We start from the raw sequence: 23607 nt of genomic DNA, 5'->3' as shown, positions 1-23607 counted from the left end.
TTAAAATAAAAAAAAAAACTAACTAAAATAATTAAAAAAAAAAAGATTCTACTAGTATTCCTGGTATTCCAAAGAAGTATAACATGAATGTTAATAGGTGAACTCTACATATTAATAAATGAAATTAAAACTTGATACATTAATATTTATCAAAAACTCGTTATAAATTAGGGAATAAGGAAGAGATGCTTGACACAATCCATCCATAGTTTGCATTATCAATATGAATCTTGTCAAAGAACTAACTAAAATAATTTAAAAAAAAAAAAGATTCTACTAGTATTCCTGGTATTCCAAAGAAGTATAACATGAATGTTAATGAATGTTAATAGGTGAACTCTACATATTAATAAATGAAATTAAAACTTGATACATTAATATTTATCAAAAACTCGTTATAAATTAGGGAATAAGGAAGAGATGCTTGACACATTTTATATATATATATATATAGATATATTGATTGGTCTCGTGCACTATTAGCTACCCATAAACAATATTCTCCCAAGTTTGGGAAATGTAATAAGGAGTTTGTTTCCAAATTTCTTCGTTATATGAAATATACAAATGGTGGACCTAGTAAATGTATTAAGGAGTTTGTTTCCAATTACTTCGTTATATGAAACATACAAATGGTGATCCTAGTAATCAGAAACATTATAACATAAAATTATGTTTTAGAGTCTTATGTTTCGAGCTAATGCTTCACCCATCCTTAACAACACTACAAAATATTCTGCCCTTGTAGATAAATGAAGCATTCGCCTACAATGTCAAAGCTCAAAACCATATAATCCAATTACAACCAAAATACATATCATCCAATTACAACAAAAGTACATTAACAAATATATCAAACAATAAAAGTTTATACAGCCAAAATAACTATTTCTTTCTGATTTAAATAAAATAAAATAAAAACACTTGGCAAACACTCAATAATAATCAGCCAACTTTCAACTTCATTCTTATGTTATTAAAGAAGCATCTAACAATCGATGCAGTGATGTAATCCATAAGGCATCTATGTATTGATTGAGCCATGTAAATCCATTTACTTACACATGAGATTATATATATTTAAAGGATCAATACAAGAGATTATATAAATTGATCGAGATATTACACATAGGAACTTGCTATTAATATAATGCAGTCCAATCATTTGAGTTTGGAAAATAAATAAATAAATAACGAGTGATATTTTAACTCATTTCAGAAAAAAGGAAGAAGATGATTTACATTGACTTCTTCGACTCCCATGTGAAGCTCCCAAGAGCAAACAACAGATAAAGAAAAGAAATTCAAAGAGGTTCACATTCTATCTTCTATTAGTTTTTTCTTAATCCTTGTGGAAAGCCGCTAGTCACATTTTCTTTAAGTTTTAGATTTTAACTTTAAAACCTAAATCTTTAATTTTAAATTCTGAATCCGAATTTACATCTCCTATGTTCTCTGCTGTTTCCCTTAGAAAATATATTTATATTCATACACACTGAGAGAAACTCCAAAAATGCATAAGAGCATTAGAATATAGCCATACGTGAAGGTTTCCAGAGAACAATGCCCTTGAAAACACGTTGAATGACTGGTGCATCTTGAGAAAACACTTTCATGTAGATAGATAAGCAATTTCAACTATAAGGAATAAAAGACAAATCTTAATCATGTACAAGAAACTTTTGGTAATATACATTCTTGATTTAGAAGAAAATATTGTAAGCTACATCTTGGAGAGGAAGAGATTGTAAGTAACATCTTGGAAGGTTTTGATATAGTATCTTTGTGTAACTGTGAACATGCCCGGTGAAAGTAGGTAGCTGTTTGGGGCATCTGCCTCTTGAAATCAATAAAAAAGATTGGCCTACTTTCCGTACAAATGGAAGGGTAAACTTCAGAGTTTTCATGGGATACCAGTATGGCAGTTGTTTTGGTTTTTAAAAGACAGACATTGAAATCAAGTCCACATTAATGACAATGACAACTTTGAAAAAGCAGGATTACTAGAAACTAGGAGAAGAAAAAAGATCTCAAGTTTTAAGTTTTTTTATCACAAACTTCATTATAAGAGTTAAAAGTATATATACAAACCTTAAATACTTTTGAAGATTAAGAATATGAAACAAAGCCCAGGATACTGTACACCTCAGACTCAATACCATGTCATGTCTGATGTTTCATGAGTGTCGACTGATAAGACAGCCGACTGTATTTCATGTCCACTTATTGACTCTAAGCCGTTGGGATATTAACCAATTCAAGTGAACATTTTCAACAAAGAAATCAGAACTCACGATCTGGGAAAAAAATAGGAGCAAGTAGAGTCCAAACATACAATGCTGCAGTAATCCACTCTGTGCAAATACGGACCCAAACAGAAGACCAACCTACGTCAACAAGTTCCTCAGAGTCCTTAGTTGAGCTTGTCCAACCAGTGAGAAGCATTGCAGAGTACATGCTGGCAAGAGCGAAAATCAAATGGAAAAAGGTATAGGAATAGGTGACAGGGCGTCCCTCATCATTCTTTTCATCCTTCTTTTCATCCTTCTGTCCTTCCTCTACATCTTTAGATTGTAGCAAAGGCTTCTCAGAACCTGCAAATGAAGTTGCCAAGCACACACCTTTATTAAATAAACAATGCAATGATTTGTCAGGGCTGCAAACTTTTTTATCTACACCATTGCAACTACAGAAATTTGGGCACAGTCACAATGAAACAAGTATCTATGCAGAGCCGACAGGAGTGTGTTCTAGTGGCAAGCAGCAAGGTGATCAGGCTGTATTTCTCGAAAAGCAGTATCATGAGCATCACAATAATAATACCTCTGCGTGGAGATGTCGGGGGTGAAAGAAATGTAGTTGAGGATCCAGCACGAACAGCAGAGTAGACCACTGACAGAACTGTTGTCAGCATCCCAAGAATGAGAGTACCAGTAGAAACAGCTGCTGTATGATTATGAAGCCCATTGCATGTATAATCCCTAGGTTCACTTGAAAGTCCACCGTAGCACAAGTATGCACAGTATACAGATATTACAGAAGCTGGTAGAAGACTTCCACTCACCTGTTCCAACAGTGTGCATATTCAGACACAGACATTTAGTCTATAGCTGTTTTCTAGCTAGCAAAATTAAGATGGTTACAATATTGCTCATAGACAATCAATATAATGCCTGCAGCAATGCTTTCTAATCAGTAATGTTCACAAGAAAATTTTACAATTGCTATTTTGCTACATCTTGTTAGGATTAGTATCACACAGCAATTGTTGAAACACAAGGATAAAGGTAAGACTGTTCATTTAGTCAAATGTTCATAAGGTCAGACATCCCCTATAAATTAGTGACAAAACATAGACAAATAGAATTAAATGTTGTAGATACAGCTCCAACATCCACCCCCAGTGACATTCAGTTGAGTGCGCTGTCCACGAGTATTAGTGTGTTGTGTATGTGAAATAAAAATGTATTAGGAGTCAGATTCCAGAAGGCAGGTGTCATTTAGATGACAGTGAGTTGTGGTTCACAATCTGTTATAACAGGCATGCCACCTATCAATTGTATTGAAATATTCTTGCCACGAAAATAAACTGTTTCTGAATATTCCTGCACATTTCATTTTTCTACAGCTTCTAAATATTTCACGCTAAAGACAGTAATCAAGATGGGATATACTCTGCTGGGATTTAAATTTTGAAATAGTTGTTATGTTTTTCTTTAATTCCCCAATCCACCCATGGTTTGTGGTTTGCCTTTTCAAGTTACCCCCCTCGGTTCCAACCTCCCCGAGGACATGTGCTCAAGTAATGCACGTCATGGACACTACAAGCAGGCTGTTATGAATTCACCCTTCATGGACTGCTCTACCCTGTGAAAGTCGGACCGCATATAATTATTTCTATCTAGCTCGTGGAAGATTCACTTTCAATTGGAAAAAAAAAATCCCTATCCAAACTGGGAATGTCCTACCAAGCTAAGTATCTTTCTTTGTGGAGAAGTTAGTGGTGCGGTTAAAATGGCTGCTGGATTTTAAAAAGGATAATGATTATAACTCTCCTCTTTCCATGTCTAAAATAAATTGCTCTGATAAATCATGTTAGTTTCTGTAGAATATCCACAAAAATTCTGCTCTGCTTGAATGAACAAATCTGAAACTAACTTGTACCCCAAGACACAGAATTTTCTCTACTTATTTGCAGCAGAATAGCAATAGAAATAAACAGTCACACAGTACCAAAAACACAATATTTTCCAGGGAACCCAACTGGGAAAACCCTCTGCGTGTTTGAGAATTTTATTGATAGAATTTTGAGCAATAAATCTCTTACAATACAACCTTGTTTCAATAGAAAAACAGTCATGTTCTTCCCTGCTTGTCCTAAGCTGAAACACCTTGCATGAACCCTGATCCTGCTTCCCTATTTCCAGTGCGCAAACCCCAAGGATATTCTCTTCTATCAACTACACACAGGTTTCTCCTTAGTACACCCTTCCCACACAAGTTTCTGCACACAAACTCGTGCTTTCTATTGCCTTGTCTCACCAACTCGTGTTCACAAAACAATTGATCAATTTTGTGCCTTCATCCTCCTTATAAGCAATTCGCATTAGCTAAATCTCGCAAGTTTTATTTATGGAAATCGCACTTGTGATTGTTGAGTTAACTAAGTCCAACTGACTCATGCAACTTGTCTAGTCTTAAATTAGAACTTGAGACTCAATCACTTGTCTTTTCCAATTCTAACTCACACTAGAAGACAACAAACTGAGCCTTCCGCTCCTGCATATCAGTCAAACTGCTTCATGAACTGTCCTAATTTTTAGGAACTCACCCTAACTTTAAAGAACTCGTACATGCTAAGGAAAAATATTGGTTGTGATCTCTTTGACTAAGGCACAAGTCAAAGGACCTTTCTCGCTACTATTTTCAACACTCCCTCTTAGCGAGGAAGGTGCTTATCGAAGAACCTCGTCCACCTGGATCTGTCTGAGTCCAATACTACCACATCCTTTGATGTTGCAGTTGCTCCCTCTAAACTAAAAGATTTCCCTGCTTTCTTCTGCAAAACCTGATCAGAAGACCTGTTCTTTCCCATCATGCTTTGCAAGTCTATCGCCTCAGTCATAAGTGCCATGTACCCTGTGTACCTCTGTGGTTGCTTCCTCTGGCTGAAGGTGATACTAGAATATCTCTCCTGATCTCCCTTAAACAAATCCTCTGCCCACTTGGCTCGAACTCTCCTTATACTAGGAGTCACAAACTGAGTAGCTGCCTCCACTCACCCTGGTCTATGATCCTCATCATCTTGTTGGTCGGCCCAACTCCCAACTAGGTTAGACTCAAACTGAGATACTAGCTAAGACTCCATCTTGCGAGCTCTATCCTGCTCTCGCTCAACCACCACTTCTCTACTTTGCGGTCCCCTTGCCTTGTTGCTCAAGGCTACACCTGTCTCTACCTGCAACTTGTAGAGATTCTTCACCCTCACACCTATCTGCTTCTTACATCTAGAAGATAAGTGTTGGAGGGAATACTTACCTCTGTTGAAGATGACATCATAACCCTTGTCCTCAAGGGTACCTACCAAAACAAGTTCCTGCCTCAATCCTGGAACATAGAGAACATCTTTGACATGAAGGGGATTACATGAATCCCTCTGAAAACTGACAGTACCAACTCCTCTAGCTGCATACTGACCATCATCTCTTAGCTCAATCTAAAACCGCATGTCCTTCTCCTTCAGGTGGCTGAAACTCTTCCTGTTTCTGGTCATGTGGAAGGATGCTCCTAAATCAATATACCATATATTGTTATATGTTAAGCTTGCCATGCAAGCAATCAATGAGAAATCTTTCTCAAACTGGGCAGAAAATGCATCTACCTCCGTTGATGCAACTACATGATCCTTACTGGACTCCTTCTTCCGCTTAGGAGACTTAGTGGAATGGTGTCCAAACTCATGGAAATGGAAGCACTTGATCTTACTTAGATCCTTCTTCTTTCCCTTTTGACTAGACTCGGCCTCTCCTTGGCCCTTCTTGCCCTTGGCCTTGCCTGCTTCCAGGGCAAGGTTTTCCTCGTCCATTGTCATAACCAATCTACATCTCTAGTCCCTCTCTAGATCTCCTCCTGAATATACTTAGCCCATAACCTTTCCCAACTGGGAAAATTCTCCCTGCCACTAACAGCATCCTGGAAACCCCACCAAGACTTGTGAAGTCCTAGAAGAGAAAAACTCACAAGGTCATGCTTTGGTACAATCACACCCACACCACCTAGCTCATCTCGTACCTGAGTGAACATTGAAAAATACGTGACGATGGGCTCATCCTTGCTCATCAATTACTCCTTAGCTTCTCATTAAGAGCAAGCTTCCTAGTATCATTAGAAATCTGATAATAATTGTAAGATGGCTTGATACATCTCATATGTTGTCTTCTTCTCATGGATATGAGGAACTATATGACCTTTGACCCCTTCTAGAATAATCCTCCTTGCCTTGATATCATTCTTAGTATGTTGGGTCAACTGTTGGGGATCTTGTCGTGGTGGTATAACCTGCTTCACAAATTCTCTCACCCCATTACCCTCCAAAACTATCATGATCCTCCCTTTCCATGGAACCAAGTTGTATGCTCCTTCTAAACAATGATCTGCTCTCAACCCTTGGAACACCATTCTACTTACTTAGAGAGTTCTCCAACACTTGTGAACTAGGGCTGATTCACTAGCCCTCTTGGCTACCCTTTAGTCCTTCAAAGTTCGACCCCAATAGTTCTGCCCCTCCTATCAATCTTGTAGTCCTTCACAAGGACTAAACTTAGGGCTCAATAGACACCTTCTAGTAGCCCTCCAATCTGCTCTCAAGCTGCCACCTTCTAGCAAACCATCAACATGGAAGGACATATATAACTCTTGAAAGAAGACTTTTTTCCATCTCTTAAACACCTCGTCTTGTGCACCAGCTTCTGGGAATTACAACCCTGGTTAAGTCTACCTGTAGCAGCTGCTACAACACTCCTATTCGGCCTCCAAACCACCTTCAGAACTACCCGACCCTCTCTTCTACCTAGCCCTAGTTGTATCTTGAGACTTACTCGGCCCTAGTTCCAGATCCTAGTTAGACCTTGTGGCCCTCCAACACTAGGCTACAGGAGCTCGACCTCTTCCCAAAAATTGCACAGAACCTGCGGCCAATTCTTGAGAGAATTGGCACCCAAGACTATGCATAGATCTACCCTCGACGTTTGCTTGCAACTGCCCAAACTTGGCCTTCTTCAAGCGCAGAAAGAACCCAAAACAGATATCCTTCTTCCATGATGAATTCGCACTTGTGATGAATGTGTTTATTCACGCTCTAATGCCATGTAGAATATCCACGAAAATTCTGCTCTATTTGAATGAAGAAATTTGAAAATAACTTGTAACCCAAGACACGCAATTTTCTCTACTTATTTGCAGTGGAATAGGAACAGAAATAAACACAGTCACACAATGACAAAAACACTATTTTCCAGGTAACCCAACTGGGAAAACCCTCTACTTGTTTGAGAATTTTATTGATAGAATTTTGAGCAATATATCTCTTACAATACAACCCTGTTTCAATAGAAAAACAATCATGTTCTTCCCTACTTGTCCTAAGTTGAAACACCTTGCAAGAACCCTGATCCCGCTTCCCTAATTCCTTGCACAAACCCTAAGGAAATTGTTATGAATATAATTTATGTAAAAGTAATAAATATACATAACAAATAATAATCATAATAATATGTAATTAAATAATAATTAGTTAAACAAAGAGGCATGTCTCTATAGACATGACTATTCGTGAAAGGGTACTTACCTAGCTATATATATAGGACCCTCACTCCCAATTGTAACATCATTCTTATTCATACATTTTAATATATATTCTTGTATCCTAAATGGAGATCTACATATTCCAAGTCTTCTGGAGTATTTAATCTCAAGAACGAACTTTGTTCGTTCCATTTGGTATCAAATTCGTTCGATCCTCTGGCCGCTCAACCACTGCACAAGAGCTTCGTTTTCCGATCCAGGTCTTTGACCGTTGAAATTCGTCAACTTTGTTGCCGTTGAAGCATTTGCCACAAACATTTGGAGGTTCTCTAGATCGTCGTTCAAGCTTTTGGCCATTAAAAATATATATATATATATATATATATATATATATATATATATATATATATATATATATATATATTATTGGAAAAATAAATTATATATTTAAAAAAAAATAAAAAAATCATATAAAAAAGGAGAAGAGAGAACTACATATAAAATCAGAAATAAACAGAAAACCAAATCATATAAAAACAAATATTATATTAAAAAAATCATATAGAAAAAATATTCTTAAAAGAAAAAACAAATAAACAATAATAAAACAAATTTTCAATCAAAACGCAACCGCAGCCAAATACAACCAACCCTTACATCGTTCAACGACCAGACTACCTTGGCACATTGCCGCAGCAAACTTACGCTCTAGCCCCGCCAATGAACATCGCTGCCTCTGTTGTCTCAACCATCGACCAGCCACCTACAGCAGACGAGATAAGGGTTTTAAAAAAATATAAAAAGGCACAGCCGACAACCGATTGGCTCACCGCCGTAGCCAACAGACCAGCCACCCGATAGGCCACCGCTAACCACTAGTTGTATCTACAATCTGCCCAGTCGTCTGATTGTTCACACTGTCAATGACCTGCAGTAGCTCCTTGCGCTACGCTTCCATCCATCTTGTCGTTAAATATTGCAGTCTCATTCCCTGTCTACTACTCTCATCGTTGGTCGTCTGCCGCTTTCCACAGTCATCCTCTATCACTAACAAGCCACCCTTCCGCTACAGGCACATTCTGCTGTTACTTTTCGTCGTCGACAACCACAACATTTCCGCCAATCAACCCACCATTACAAAACATCAAACATCAAATTCGTTTGTGTCACCAAGGTTACAGGTTCGAACTAGTAAAGTCTATTCACAACCTTCTTGTTGTTCTTCTATCTGCTCTTTGGCAACAAAAGGAGAAAACACCGTCAGGCCTGTATAGTGTACAAAGGGAGTAAAAAAAAAGAATTGGCGAATTCATTATTTCCATATCGTACACAATTATTCAATTTGTATAGTCAAAACTTTCCAAATTTTAATCGTGCCCCCCAAATTAAAGTTGCTTATCAAACTAATTGTTAATTGCAAGAAGGACGTGGAGAAAAGTACCTTAATATTAAATACAAAAAGGAAGTGGAGAAACATATCTTTTAAAATCAAAATTATAAGAAGGAAAGGAAGTCCCAACACAATTCAAAATTATAAAGAGGTTAACTCTATGTTCATAAAGGAGAAGCAAAACTAGATATAATAATGTTTTGAAAAAAAAGCATGGGAAGAAAATAATAAAAAGTTGATATATATATATATATATATGTTGAAAAAAAAAGGGGTGTAAAAGGAACAATTCCAAAAAGAAGGTCAACATTTTCTATAAAGTATTATTATTATAAGATTACAGTTAAAAGAGACCATTATAAAACCTTTTATATTAAAAGGTGAAAAGGTACTTGAAGGTTTTTTTAAAGGGGAAAATTCAAAGAGTTTTTCTTTTGAAAAAGGGTGATATACATAACATGGACTTTTATATAAGTTTATATATACTTAAAGGGGCTACTTTAAAATTGAAAAAAAAAACCTAAGTTCACCTCGATAAATGCAAATGGAATCTAATTCAAAATTGAAGGAAAGAAGATTCCCGGAAACTTCACGTAATTATGCTTCAATGCTATTTAGAATTAAAGGGTCTACTGAGGGAAAATACGTCCCTATTGTTATCTCACTTGCTGAAGATAAAAATTATATAACGCCTAAAACCACAAACCAATTAGTGATTCCAGAGTTGAATATAATCAAAAAATTAGACTGTTTTGGCAACAAAAAATATGACATAACCAATTTAAAGTTAAACATTGAGGATTATACATTTAAATCACAATTCTCAGTTCAAACCCTACGGAGAAATCAAGGTGACATTATTTCGGGTTCACCGTGGATGGAAACTCTAAGATCCTTCATCTTAAATATGAAAACGAAGTTTTTAACATTTTCCTACAGGAAGAAGAAAATAACACTCCAGGATGTTACACTGAAGCCACATTCAGTAACACCAGAAGATGTTGGCATTATAATACAGGTGTTGTCCTTGATGGCAACTCACTCAGATGAAAGTTCATAGTGCAACAAGTCAACAGCAAAGGATTACAGATCAAACTCCAAAGAATGAAAAAAGAGAGGTACACGCTAGTTCACTTTGTCCAAGGCACGTATACACGCAGTTTAACAGAACAAAAGTAGCGTATAACGTATACACGCACTTTCATAGGAAAAAAAGCGCGTACATGTTGGAAAACCAAGTTTTTGGTCCAAGGTATTTTGGTCCAAGGTAATTGGTACGAGGCATTTGGTCCAAGGTATTGACCCTAGGTATTGGGTCCAAGGTATTGGTCCTAAGTGGTTTTAGTCCAAGGTATTGAGAAGAGCCTAAGAGTATATAAGGAGGAGAAGGTCATTACGCCAAAGTGTGCAAGCAATAAGATTCTAAGGAATACTTCTATCTGAAGTATATTTTACGTTGCAGGGTTATGTTTGGGACTAGATCTGAAATATTCATGTGCACCTTGAGTTTAATATTGGATCAGGAATCATGAGACTTGAAATGACTTATTCTTGAATGATCTGATATTGGTTGAGACTAGATCTGATGTTTTGTGCCTATTTTACTCATTATCTATCAAGATCTGGGTTTGTCTGAAGTCTGGAATTGCCGCAAAGTTCTAAGTCAATATTTGCAGATTTGTACGCAGGTTCATCTCGGCCAAAGAGCATATACACGCAGGTTCGGTTCTTTCAAGTAGCGTATACAAAAGAAAAGCTTCTTTTTTAAATCTGACTGAACTATCTGATCAAATTCTGTTGTTTTATTGCTGTCTGTCAATGAAGTCTTCTTAGATCTGAATGTAAAACTGAATACATAAGGAGGATGGCATTTGATTGATTGATTGTATAAGTGAGAAGAAGTGATCTCTGTCCCTGCCTGTGTAAAGCTCTGAAAGTTGACAGTAGATATTCAGTATATTGATAGTTGGTACAGACTTGATTCAAAAGTTTATGTTTGCAGTAGTTTTGAAGGTATACACAGGTTCAATTAACGGAAGTAGCGTATACACGCAGTTTGGGTGCAGCCAAGTAGCGTATACATTCTAATGCATGATTTTTGAGGTTACAGCTGGTTCTGAATGATGATGCAGGGTTCTGAGTTCAGTACAGTGTTCTGGTGTCGGTGATCTGATTGCTTAGATTAACTGAATATTGGTTGATGCAGTGTAAGCTTAAAAGCTTTGATGGGTCCAATGTGAAAATTTGATGAAACGTGGCCTTCAGATTGTGGTGTTGTGATCCAGGAGTATCTAGTCTGAAAATTCATGAAACGTGGTCCTTGGTGAAAGAGTGGAGTTTTCTGTAGGTTGGCACCTACGTACTAGTAAACATATTGGCTAGTACAAAAGCTAGGGGGTTGTAGCTCCCTTTCAGTAGAAGCTGGAGAACGAGAGAAGGTTGTAACATTCTGCAGGTAGAAGCCTGCGTACTGGTATGAGTCTGCACCAGTACAAGATTGTAAACAAATTTTCTTATTATTAGAAGAAGACAGAGACGACAACAGCAGGTGGTTTTTACCCACATTGGGTTTCCACCTTAAATCTTAGTGTTCATGTGTGTTGCTTATGTGTGATGCTTTATTCTACTTTCACTACACTGTCTAATAAATCTCTGATATATTGGTTTAAGCTCAACACATGATAATTGTCTAAATCACAGGTTCTCTGCATATACGCTGGTTTCTTTAAGCACAGTCGTATGTACACGCTAGTTCACTTCACTGAAGTAACGTATATAAATCTGTTTGGGAAATAAAATTATTGATCTGATAATACTGATTCACCCCCCTCTCAGTATTATTTCCAACAATTGGTATCAGAGCAAGTCCTTCAGAAGAAGTTTGATCTCTTGAAGGGAGATCCATCAACATGAACAATCAAGAAAGCATGGGATCCATCAGACCGCCAATCTTCGATGGGAGAAACTTTGTTTATTGGAAAATAAGAACCACAACCTATCTACAATCTCTTGGAACAGATGTCTAGGAAATTGTGGAAGGAGGATATACATTTCCAACAGTTATTCCTACAGATACAGCAGGTAAAAAGCAATATGAAATCAATGCCAAAGTTGTCAATACTTTATTGGGAAGTCTATCACAATCAAAGTTTGTCAAAGTCATGCACCTCAAATCAGCCAAAGAGATATGGGACAAAATCATTCTGAGCTACGAAGGAGACTCTCAGGTAAAACATGTTAAGCTTCAAACTCTCAAAATTCAGTATGAAACTCTTAAGATGTATAGTGATAAAAGTATAGCTAGTTACTTCTTACATATAGATGAGGGTGTCAATTGTATGAAGAATCTAGGTGAAGAAATAAAGGAAGTTACCTTAGTTGAGAAAATTTTGAGATCCTTGTCTGTTAAATTTGAATCCAAAGTGTCTGCCATAGAATAAAAATTGGATCTGCAGAATATCACTATGACACAGCTTCACAGAATCTCAATTGTCTTCGAGATGAGAAAAGGAGGACCATCAGATATGAGAGAAGCCGCATTTAAAGCTTCAGCAAAAGGAAAGGAAGAACACAATGAATCGGGACATATTTCAGAAGAAGAAGATGAGGTAAACTTTGTCAAGAAGCTTCAATGGGGTTCTGGAAGGTTTAGAGGTAAGCTACCCTTCAAATGCTTTGCTTGTGGCAGAGTCGGTCATTATGCTGTCAGATGTCCTCATAAAGATAAATATGAAAAAGGAAATGAATATGCAAAAGGGAATAGAAAACAAGTTGTGAATAAAAGGAGTTACTATACTCATGAAGATAGCAATGGTTTATCTAATAGTGATGAAGATGAAACTGGACAAGGTTACAAACTTCTCATGGCTTATGATAGCAATGATTTTTGGGATAGTTTAGAAGATGATAGTAATGGTTTATCTAATAGTGATGATTATAGACATCTCATGGCTTATGACGATGATAATTTTTGGGATGCTTTAGAAGAGGAAGACCTTCATGAAGAAATATCTAAACTCAAAATCTGTTTAAAAGAAAAGAATATGATTATAGATACCTTGACATACCAACTTGCTGAAAAAGAAAAACATAATGAAAAACTAGAATGTGAAATTGTGGGTCTAAGAAAGGATCTTGAGAAAACGGAATCTCTCAATCTTAGATTTGCTAAAGGATCATAAACTTTAAATGAAATTATCAAAATTCAGTGTTCTCCTCTAATAAAGACAGGTCTTGGATATACTGAAGAAGCATCTCAATCACTGAAGCCGTCAACCTCCACCAAAAGCTATCTTGATGCAGCAAAGACCAATGAACAGTATGACAATCGTCAACAAAGGCATAAAGCAGATCACCAGGTAAATCATACTCAATTTACTCCAAGGATGAATAGAAGCCACAACCAACCTCAGGCAAATCATACTCAATTTGCTCCAAAGATGAATATCAATAGAAACTACAATCACCAGGTTAATAGATTCAATAGTCGCAGGAACTTCTTTAATGGGCAATGTTTTTCATGTCATAATTTTGGGCACAAAGCTGCTCAATGCGTTGCTTACAAAACCATCATGACTAGAGAAGCACGAAATCAAAGGAATGTAACAGGAATCAAGAGAAGTTCCTATAATAACTTTTCTCCTCTTGAAAATGAAATAGAATGCTCAATCTGTAACAACTTTGGTCATGAAGAATCTGAATGCAAGAGCAAATTTCAGCAAACATCTCAAAAGGAGCAAACACCATTAAATCCCAAGATATGGAGAAGGAAAGAATCTCAAACAGAAAGATGTGGTATAGCCTTGTATGCAGAAGGACAAGAAAATCAGTGGTACATCGACAGTGGATGCTCAAAACACATGACAGGTGACAAAGAAAAACTTCACTCATACGGTCATAAAAGGTAAAGGCTCTGTTTTCTTGAAAGAAAAGGTTAAAGCTGGAAATGTTATGTATGTAGACGGTTTAAAGCATAACCTGTTGAGTGTCAGTCAAATGTGTGATCAAGGAAATGAAGTGGTGTTTCGATCAAACGGATGTGTTGTTCGTGAGCTTGATACAGGAGAGACCGTGATCAAAGGTACAAGAAATCCAAACAACTTATACATACTCAAGGGAGGACAACAATAGTGCTATCTAAGCAAAAATGATGAAAAATGGCTGTGGCATAGAAGATTGGGACATCTAAGCTTTTCTCAAATAAGAAAAGCATGCAGACTCAAGGTTGTTCGTGATCTTCCAGATATCAGCATCCCAGAAAATACAATATGCAAACCATGCCAAATCAGTAAGCAAACCAGAGTTCACTTCATGGAAAAAGAAGGGTCAGCTAGTAAGCCTCTTGAACTTGTCCATACTAATCTATGTGGACCATCAAGGAAAAATTCACCTCGTGGAGAAGAATATTTTATTTTGTTCATTGATGATTTTTCCAGAATGTGTTGGATAGGTCTTCTAAAGCATAAAGATGAAGCATTTGAAAAGTTCCAAGCCTTCAAAGCTTTGGTTGAAAATGAATCAGATCAAAAAATCAAATGTCTCAGATTTGATCGAGGGGAATTTACATCGGATGAATTCTTTGACTTTTGTGAACAACATGAAATAAAAAGGCAATTCTCCACCGCAAGGACTCCTTGGCAAAATGGTGTGGTAGAAAGAATGAACAGAACAGTTCAACAAATGGCTCGAGCTGTGCTAGATGAATCTGGAACTCTTGCAACCTTCTAGGGTGAAGCAGCATCCGCTGCCATAACTATTCTTAACAAAACAAATGTTCAGGTAAATAGCACTCAAACTCCACATGAACTTTGGTATGGCAAGACTCCTACTGTAAAATACTTTAAAGTTTTTGGAAGCAAATGTTTTATCAAAAAGAATGATGAAAAACTTGGTAAGTTTGAACCCAGAACAGATGAAGGTATTCTTCTTGGTTATTCCTCCAGAAGTAAAGGATATAAATGTTATAATAAAAGACTTGGGAAAATTGTTGAAAGCATTGATGTTGTAGTTGATGAAGCATGCAGAAATCCAAAACAAATAAAATCAACAGAAGATTATGACAATGAAGAAGATGGGGATTATTTTCCCACATCAAATCAAAATGATATTGAAGAAGAAACCAATGAAGCACCAAAAGAAGAGATAATGGTAGAAGAAAAGACTCCGTCCAGGTATGTTCAGAAAAATCATCTAGAAACTCAAATTTTAGGGGAAAAAGAGGCAGGTGTACAGACAATAAGAACTATTACAAGGACCTCAAGCTATCTAGCATTACTATCTTCCACCGAACCTCAAAATGTAAATGAAGCATGCAAAGATGAATGTTGGGTAAAGGCCATGGATGAAGAACTTGAGCAAATTGAAAAGAATGATACTTGGGAATTAGTTCCTAGACCTCATGATAAAAATATTATAGGAACTAAATGGATATTCAAAAACAAGCTGAATGAAAATGGAGAAGTCATTAGAAACAAGGCTAGACTTGTTTGTAAAGGATATGCTCAACAAGAAGGTATAGATTTTGAAGAAACCTTTGCACCTGTTGCCAGACTTGAAGCCATAAGGATGTTTCTTGCTCTTTCTAGCTTTCAAAAATTCAAAGTATACCAAATGGATGTAAAATCAACCTTCCTTAATGGAGATTTAGAAGAAGAAGTTTACATTGAACAGCCAGAAGAATTCATTCTTGGAAATGATGCAAAACTTGTATGCAGACTCAAAAAGGCTCTCTACGGTCTGAAACAGGCACCAAGGGCCTGGTATTACCGCCTTGACAAATATCTACACCAACAACGTTTTATAAAAGGTTCAGCAGATAGCAATCTATATCCAAAGATTGAAACCAATGTTGCAGTAATCGTTATCAGGATATTATCGGCGAAGGGAAATAATCGGAAAAATTGGAAAAATAAAATCAATAAAAATCGGGAAACAATCGTAACATACAAAAATATTCATTTTTTTTTCAATTTTTTTAATATCTAAAGCATCTACAACATAAAATAAATACATGAAGAGGGCTAACCGAGGATGCGAGATGGCCATCGTCGAGGGTTTCTTTTGCGCTGTTGATGGAACCACAGACACGGCGGCAGTTGGAGGCGGCGCTGCAGGGCTGGTCACAGCCACTGCTCTCATCAGGACCGGTCTCAAGAGCATGGAGCTGGAGCGCCCTGACTCCATTCGAGGTGCCGGCAAGGGTTTTGCTACGCGGTTAAACGCCCGGAAAAGATTGAACGGTCCTGGCACAGAGTATTCCCTTCGCCCTAATCAGCATTTGCTAGATGAACCAGACGCAGCAGAGACGGATCTGGAAGCGAAGCTCGCGAAGGAGCACGAGACCAGAAATCTGAACACAATATTCGTTTATGGGTACAAAACCCAATTCGAAGGTGGCAAATCGCCAGGGATTGGTTTGATCGTTCACGCGAACATTGGTCTTTCTTTCAGGACCTCTGCATGCAAAGATGGGGGACTGCATGGCGCAGATCTGCCCCATCACATAACTGCATGGCCAAATCTCTGCAGATCTGGGCCGGATCTACTCGAACTGGGCCTCAAATATTACAGATCCAGGCCAGATCTAACTGTTTGGAGCAGTTTTCAAGAACCCAGGCAGCAGACCGGCGGGAATGGGCATCAATTGAGCAGAGGGCACGCAGCAGATCGACCCAATAGGAGGCAAGATCGGGAAGAATGCACACACCCGGAACATCTGGCAGCCAGCAAAGACACCGGTTCAGACAGAGCTCAGCCAAAATGCAGACATAAGGTAAAAAAAAATCGATTTCAGATCTTTATTAAAACCCCTGAGATGAAATCTCTCTTAATATGGGTAAGTGCAGATAGCTCTGTTTCGCAGCTAAAGCAGCAAATTTGCACATACACTGGCTATCCTGACCAGACCCAACACTTAGTCAGCGGCAGGTGGTCCCTCCAGGACGACAGAACCCTGGGAAGTTACGAGATTAGCCCAGGAGAAACCATTGTTCTGAATCTCAGGCTGAGAGGAGGGGCCCCATCTCAGGGACAGCCAAGCAATTCAGGAGGGGACAAGGGGAAAACAGCACCCCAGCACAAACCCAAGGGAGCATCATCCTATAAAAACATCCTCCAAGGCAACAGAGTATCAGGATCCTCCCCAGATCAAGGTGGATATACACCCCGGCCTTATATAATTGACCAGCTAGGACAAACTCCAGCCTTTAATATTGAGGACTCAGGGCTTGACGATTATGTTAAGTCTTATGAAACACAAGCTCTAATCTGTCGTTTCAACAGCTTCTGGCCAAAACCAATGGACTTATTTCATTGGATCTTTACCAATTGGACCATGGAATGCGACATTCATCTATGTTCCAAAGGGTTTTTCATAGTCAGATTTACATCTAAGGAGGTAAGAGATACTATCATCAGTGTTGGGCCCTGGTTCTGGGGAACCGCGGGGCTGTTCATGACCCCATGGTTCAAAGATTTTGACCCAAACAAAATGACTGTAACAAAAGTGCCGGTTTGGGTACGCCTTCATAACCTCCCCCTTCATTTTTGGAGTGAAAGAGTGTTGGAAGGAATCGGGAACAGCATAGGGAAATACATCAAAACAGATCTAGAAAGGATTAACGAAAGGATCTTCACTTTCGCACGAATCTATGTGGAAGTAGATTTAAGTAAAGGGCTGCCAGATAATATAAGGCTGATCTATAAACAACAAGATTGGCTGCAAGTACTAGACTATGAAAATACCGCCTTCAGATGTAGGATGTGCAGACAAACAGGACACTTGCAAAGCACCTGCCCAGAAGCCAAGAAAGTTAACAGTAAAAGAAAGCAAAAAGGGAAGCAGAGGAAAGGTTGGGAATTCACCCACATTAACTCAGAGGATGAAGAATCAGAAGCAGAAGAAGACGATCCCCCCATGGAGAATGCTGAAGTACCCCGAGCAACGGGAACCCAGAAGGAAAATTCATCAAAAAACAAGACCCCTCAGCACTATCCAAATCAGGCAGAGAAGACAACCGAAGATTAGAGCATGGGAGGGATTAAACGACTTCACCAATCAGATACTTCAGATTCAGACAAGGAACTAGGCCCGCAGAGAGCAGAAACACAGTTAGTCATAGCCTCGATCGAGCCTACTCAAGGAGAGTGGTGCAAGGTCGAAAAGAAAAAAGGAAGGAAAACCTGAAGGCCAATTTCAGTTTTCCTTGCATTTTCCCTCTCTTCCCTCTTCTTCTCCTTCTTTTTTCTTTTTTCATTTTTTGCACACTAGTTGTGTTTTACTGTGAAGAGTGCGAAAGCACGTGAGCCCAATGGGCAGCTTAAGGAAATGCTTAATGCATCTGCAATTGTAACTTTTCATTTTTTAATAAAAGGTTACAGCTTTTTCCACTGGTAAAAAAAAAACATAAAATAAATACATTGACACATAAATATGATAAAAGAACTAATATATAAGATATGTAATATCATTTCTAGTGCTACATCACACATAACGGTGAATCATGCCCTGAATAGTAAGTCCTGACTCCTGAGTCCCAACTCAGCCTCAAAATATCAACAAAAAATATAATAATGTAACTCATATCATGAGTCATAATGTCATATACAATGAAATGAACCAAATAACTAAAGTCTAATACTATTGATTTCCTTTGCCCCTCTAGATGTAGATGCCGATGGAGTTGGCAGTGGACTCTGTTGTGCTCTAGAAGTTGAAGAACTAGGAGCTACAGGAGGTAGACCACGTCCTCTATTGGTGACAGGGGTACCCTGGGTAGGTTGTGTCACCTCCTCCTCCTGTTGCTCCTCCTCCTCATCAAAAACATCGTTGAAAAAAAAATAATAATAATAAATAACTAAATAAATTCAAAAGATTTTTTCCCAAAAAATCGCGATTTTTTCAAGTTATCTCGATTTTTTTGCAATTTTTTGTGAAGAAGAAAAAAAAAATAATAATAAAATAAAATAAAATTTGCGTAAAAATCGGGCGATAATATCGCCAAACTAAAAAAATCGCGATTTTCGCAACACTGATTGAAACTGATAAATTGCTAATTATTATTGTTTATGTTGATGATATCATTTTTGGTAGCAATGAAGAATCCATGAGTCAAAATTTTGCTTCAGTAATGCAGCAAGAATTTGAAATGTCCTTGCTTGGTGAACTTACCTATTTTCTTGGTCTACAAGTTCAACAAAATAAAGATGGCATTTTTTTGTCACAAACTAAATATCTCAAACAAATCTTGAAAAGGTACGGAATGGAAGATTCTAAACCTGTATGTACCCCAATGATAACAGGATGTAGTCTCAGCTCAAATGATGAATTAGCAGCAGTACATCAACCAACTTACAGATCCATGATTGGCATTCTGCTTTATCTAACAAGTACCCGACCTGACATCATGCATGCAATAGGAATAGATGGAAGATTCTAAGCAAATCCAAAGGAATCACACCTTCAGGCAGTCAAAAGAATTTTCAAATATCGTCAAGGAACTCAGGACTTTGGTTTATGGTATCCTAGAAATACAGATCTTACTCTTCCTGCATATACAGCTGCAGATTGGGCAGGAAGTGTTGATGATAGAAAAAGCACTAGTGGTGGTGCATTCTATATGGGTTCCAGGTTAGTGTCTTGGTTCAGCAAGAAACAAAGTTCAATTGCTTTATCTACAGCTGAAGCAGAATATGTGGCTGCTGCATCTTGCTGCACACAACTACTTTGGATGATGCAAACTTTGCAAGACATTCAGATCACATGTACTCCACCTATCTCCATTCTATGTGATAATACAAGTGTCATCAGTATTTCAAAGAATCCAGTCATGCACTCCAAGACCAAGCACATACCCATCAAGTACCATTTTCTACGTGAACAAGTGCTTGAACAAAAGGTCAAATTGGAGTATGTTCCCTCCAAAGAACAGGTTGCTGATATATTCACTAAACCACTGCCCAAAGAGACATTTGAATATCTCAGAAAAAAGTTGGGAGTAGTTGCTGCATCATCCTGCTGTTAAATCCATTTTTTCAGAGAAAGGTTATTATACATGTGTTTCATGAAGTATAGTCGCGTACACACGCGGGTTTCTGTGGGTCAAGGAGCGTATATGTTTTTCAGACAAGAAAAACAGTGGGGCAGGCTCTAATATGGGTGCTCTGTCTGATGTTGATGATTACAGTCTATTGATATGCTCTGTTCATTAATTTTTATCTAACTGACAAAGATGCCTTGATCATTGACTTGTTAACAATGCACAGGTAGCACAGGTTCAGGGGGAGCATTAGCCTTCACTCACATTCTGCATTGTTGGCATTATGGTTGTTGAGTCCAGCTATGGCTTCAGATATTTATACCTTTTGTTGCTTAAGTCATGTAAAAGTCTAGGGTGTGATATGTCTTCTCATACATTTGAATGAGTCCTATTGGACAAATGATGTAATTTGTATCCCCACTTTGCATGGGATGGATGATGTAATTATATTTTTGTCATGTATAAACAATTGGTATATCCCCACTTGGTTGGGTGGATGAGTCAAATTTGGTATATCCCCACTTGGTTGGGAGATGGATGTATGTATGAGTCATTGGTGATAGGAAGGTCATACTCACATAGTTGAGTTATAGAGTCATGTTATTCTTTTGGAGAATATTTTTGCAGACTCTGCTTGTGCTCAGGGGGAGCATGGACAGTTTCAGTGCATCTCAGCATGTACAAAGGGGAGCTCAATCAGACAATTCAGCATGTACTCAGGGGGAGCATGAACAGCATAGGGGAGAGAATATCTTGGTCCGCCCTTTGCCCTTGATGTCAAAGGGGGAGAGTGTCTTGGTGTTGTTGTTGCCATCAAGTCCAAAGGGGGAGATTGTTGGCATTATGATACAGGTGTTGTCCTTGATGGCAACTCACTCAGATGAAAGTTCACAGTGCAGCAGGTCAACAGCAAAGGATTACAGATCAGACTCCAAAGAATGAAGAAAGAGAGGTATACGCTGGTTCACTTTGTCCAAGGTGCGTATACACGCGGTTTAACAAAACAAAAGTAGTGTATAACGTATACACACACTTTCACAGGAAGAAAAGCGCGTACATGTTGGAAAACCAAGTTTTTGGTCCAAGGTATTTGATCCAAGGTAATTGGTCTGAGGCATTTGGTCCAAGGTATTAACCCTAGGTATTAGGTCCTAAGTGGTTTTGGTCCAAGGTATTGAGAAAGGCCTAAGAGTACATAAGGAGGAGAAGATCATTAGGCCAAAGTGTGCAAGCAATAAAATTCTAAGGAATACTTCTATCTGAAGTATATTTTCCGTTGCAGGGTTATGTTTGGGACTATGTCTGAAATATTCATGTGCACCTTGAGTTTAATATTGGATCAGGAATCATGAGACTTGAAATGACTTATTCTTGAATGATTTGATATTGGTTGAGACTAGATCTGATGTTTTGTGCCTGTTTTACTCGTTATCTATCAAGATCTGGGTTTGTCTGAAGTCTGGAATTGCCGCAAAGTTCTAAGTCAATATTTGCAGATCTGTACGCAGGTTCATCTCGGCCAAAGAGCGTATACACGCAGGTTCGGTTCTTTCAAGTAGCGTATACAAAAGAAAAGCTTCTTTTTCAAATCTGACTGAACTATCTGATCAAATTATGTTGTTTTACTGTTGTCTATCAATGAAGTCTTCTTAGATCTGAATGTAAAACTGAATACATAAGGAGGATGGCATTTGATTGATTGATTGTATAAGTGAGAAGAAGTGATCTCTGTCCCTGCCTGTGTAAAGCTCTGAAAGTTGACAGTAGATATTCAATATATTGATAGTTGGTACAGACTTGATTCAAAAGTTTATGTTTGCAGTAGTTTTGAAGGTATACGCAAGTTCGATTAACAGAAGTAGCGTATACACGCAGTTTGGGTGCAGCCAAGTAGTGTATACATTAAATGCATGATTTTTGAGGTTACGGCTAATTCTGAATGATGATGCAAGGTTCTGAGTTCAGTACAGTGTTCTGGTGTCGGTGATCTGATTGCTCAGATTAACTGAATATTGGTTGATGCAGTTTAAGCTTAAAAGCTTTGATGGGTCCAGTGTGAAAATTTGATGAAACATGGCCTTCAAATTGTGGTGTTGTGATCCAGGAGTATCCAGTCTGAAAATTCATGAAACGTGGTCCCTAGTGAAAGAGCGGAGTTTTCTGCAGGCTGGCACCTACATACTAGTAAACATATTGGCTAGTACAAGAGCTAGGGGGTTGTAGCTCCCTTCCAGTAAAAGCTGGAGAACGAGAGAAGGTTGTAACCTTCTGCAGGTAGAAGCCTGCGTACTGGTATGAGTCTGCACCAGTACAAAATTGTAAATAGATTTTCTTATTATTAAAAGAAGACAGAGACGACAGCAGCAAGTGGTTTTTACCCACATTGGGTTTCCACCTTAAATCTTGGTGTTCATGTGTGTTGCTTATGTGTGATGCTTTATTCTGCTTTTACTGCACTGTCTAATAAATCTCTGATATATTGGTTTAAGCTCAACACATGATAATTGTCTAAATCACAAGTTCTCTGCATATACGCTGGTTTCTTTAAGCACAGTCGCGTGTACACGCTAGTTCACTTCACTGAAGTAGCATATATAAATTTGTTTGGGAAATAAAATTATTGATCTGATAATACTGATTCACCCCCCTCTCAGTATTTTAGTTCACTTCACTAAAGTAGCATATATAAATCTGTTTGGGAAATAAAATTATTGATCTGATAATACTGATTCACCGCCCTCTCAGTGTTTTTTCCAACAGAAGATGTACAAGATATTTCAAAAAAAAAAATTCAAGAAGGTAAAAAAGTACTACAAAATATGCAAAGAGAAATTGACAAGATCACCAATGACAAAAATGAAGAAGTTTCTCGGCTTAAAGACCATAGTGAAAAATTATTGACGCAAATTAAAAAGCTTAAGAAAGACAAGAAGTCATTAGAAAACAAGGTACAACTACTTATTGAGAAGGAAGCATCAAATGTAGAAATTCGAGTTGATGGAAAAACAACAATTATCGATCTAGTCAATATCACAACTCAAGAAGAGGACAAACTAGTTGAAGTAAATATGTACTCAGAAAGTTGCAATTCCAGCAACAAAAGATTCAAGTGAAGATCCAGAAATTAACCATTCAACTTCCATAACAAAAGGAAATCAGGTACCTCAAATAAATCAAGAAAACGACACAAACAAGGGAAAATCAAATAATTAGAACTTCTTATCGACATCTGAATCGCAAGAGTACACAACTCAATCAAGCTACATATTTAGAACAGAAACAACAAACTGATGTTCTGAAGAATACTAATGTCAGTGCAATCCACTCATGTGATAACAATTCATCACAAGTTTCTAGTAACCGCAAGATTCAACAGAA

General features: G+C 37.8%; 1 protein-coding gene across 1 annotated transcript in view; it reads right to left on the bottom strand.

The window, feature by feature from the left end:
* Positions 1 to 2030: 2030 nt before the first annotated feature.
* Positions 2031 to 23607, bottom strand: part of LOC149173252 (uncharacterized) — a 61680-nt gene continuing 40103 nt past the window's right edge. The window contains exons 5-6 of the mRNA XM_089424549.1: positions 2824 to 3064; positions 2031 to 2594 (exon numbers count right to left, since the gene is read on the bottom strand). Coding sequence (XP_089280675.1) covers positions 2284 to 2594; positions 2824 to 3064 — 552 coding nt within the window. The 3' untranslated portion in view covers positions 2031 to 2283. The remainder of the gene's footprint in view (positions 2595 to 2823; positions 3065 to 23607) is intronic.

This window comes from Pinus tabuliformis, chromosome 4_2 (genome assembly GCF_031772625.1).
Source record: "Pinus tabuliformis cultivar Carrire ecotype Pingquan chromosome 4_2, CPIR1, whole genome shotgun sequence".
In the NCBI taxonomy this organism is placed as follows: Eukaryota; Viridiplantae; Streptophyta; class Pinopsida; order Pinales; family Pinaceae; genus Pinus; species Pinus tabuliformis.
This window is presented reverse-complemented; position numbering and strand designations above follow the sequence as displayed.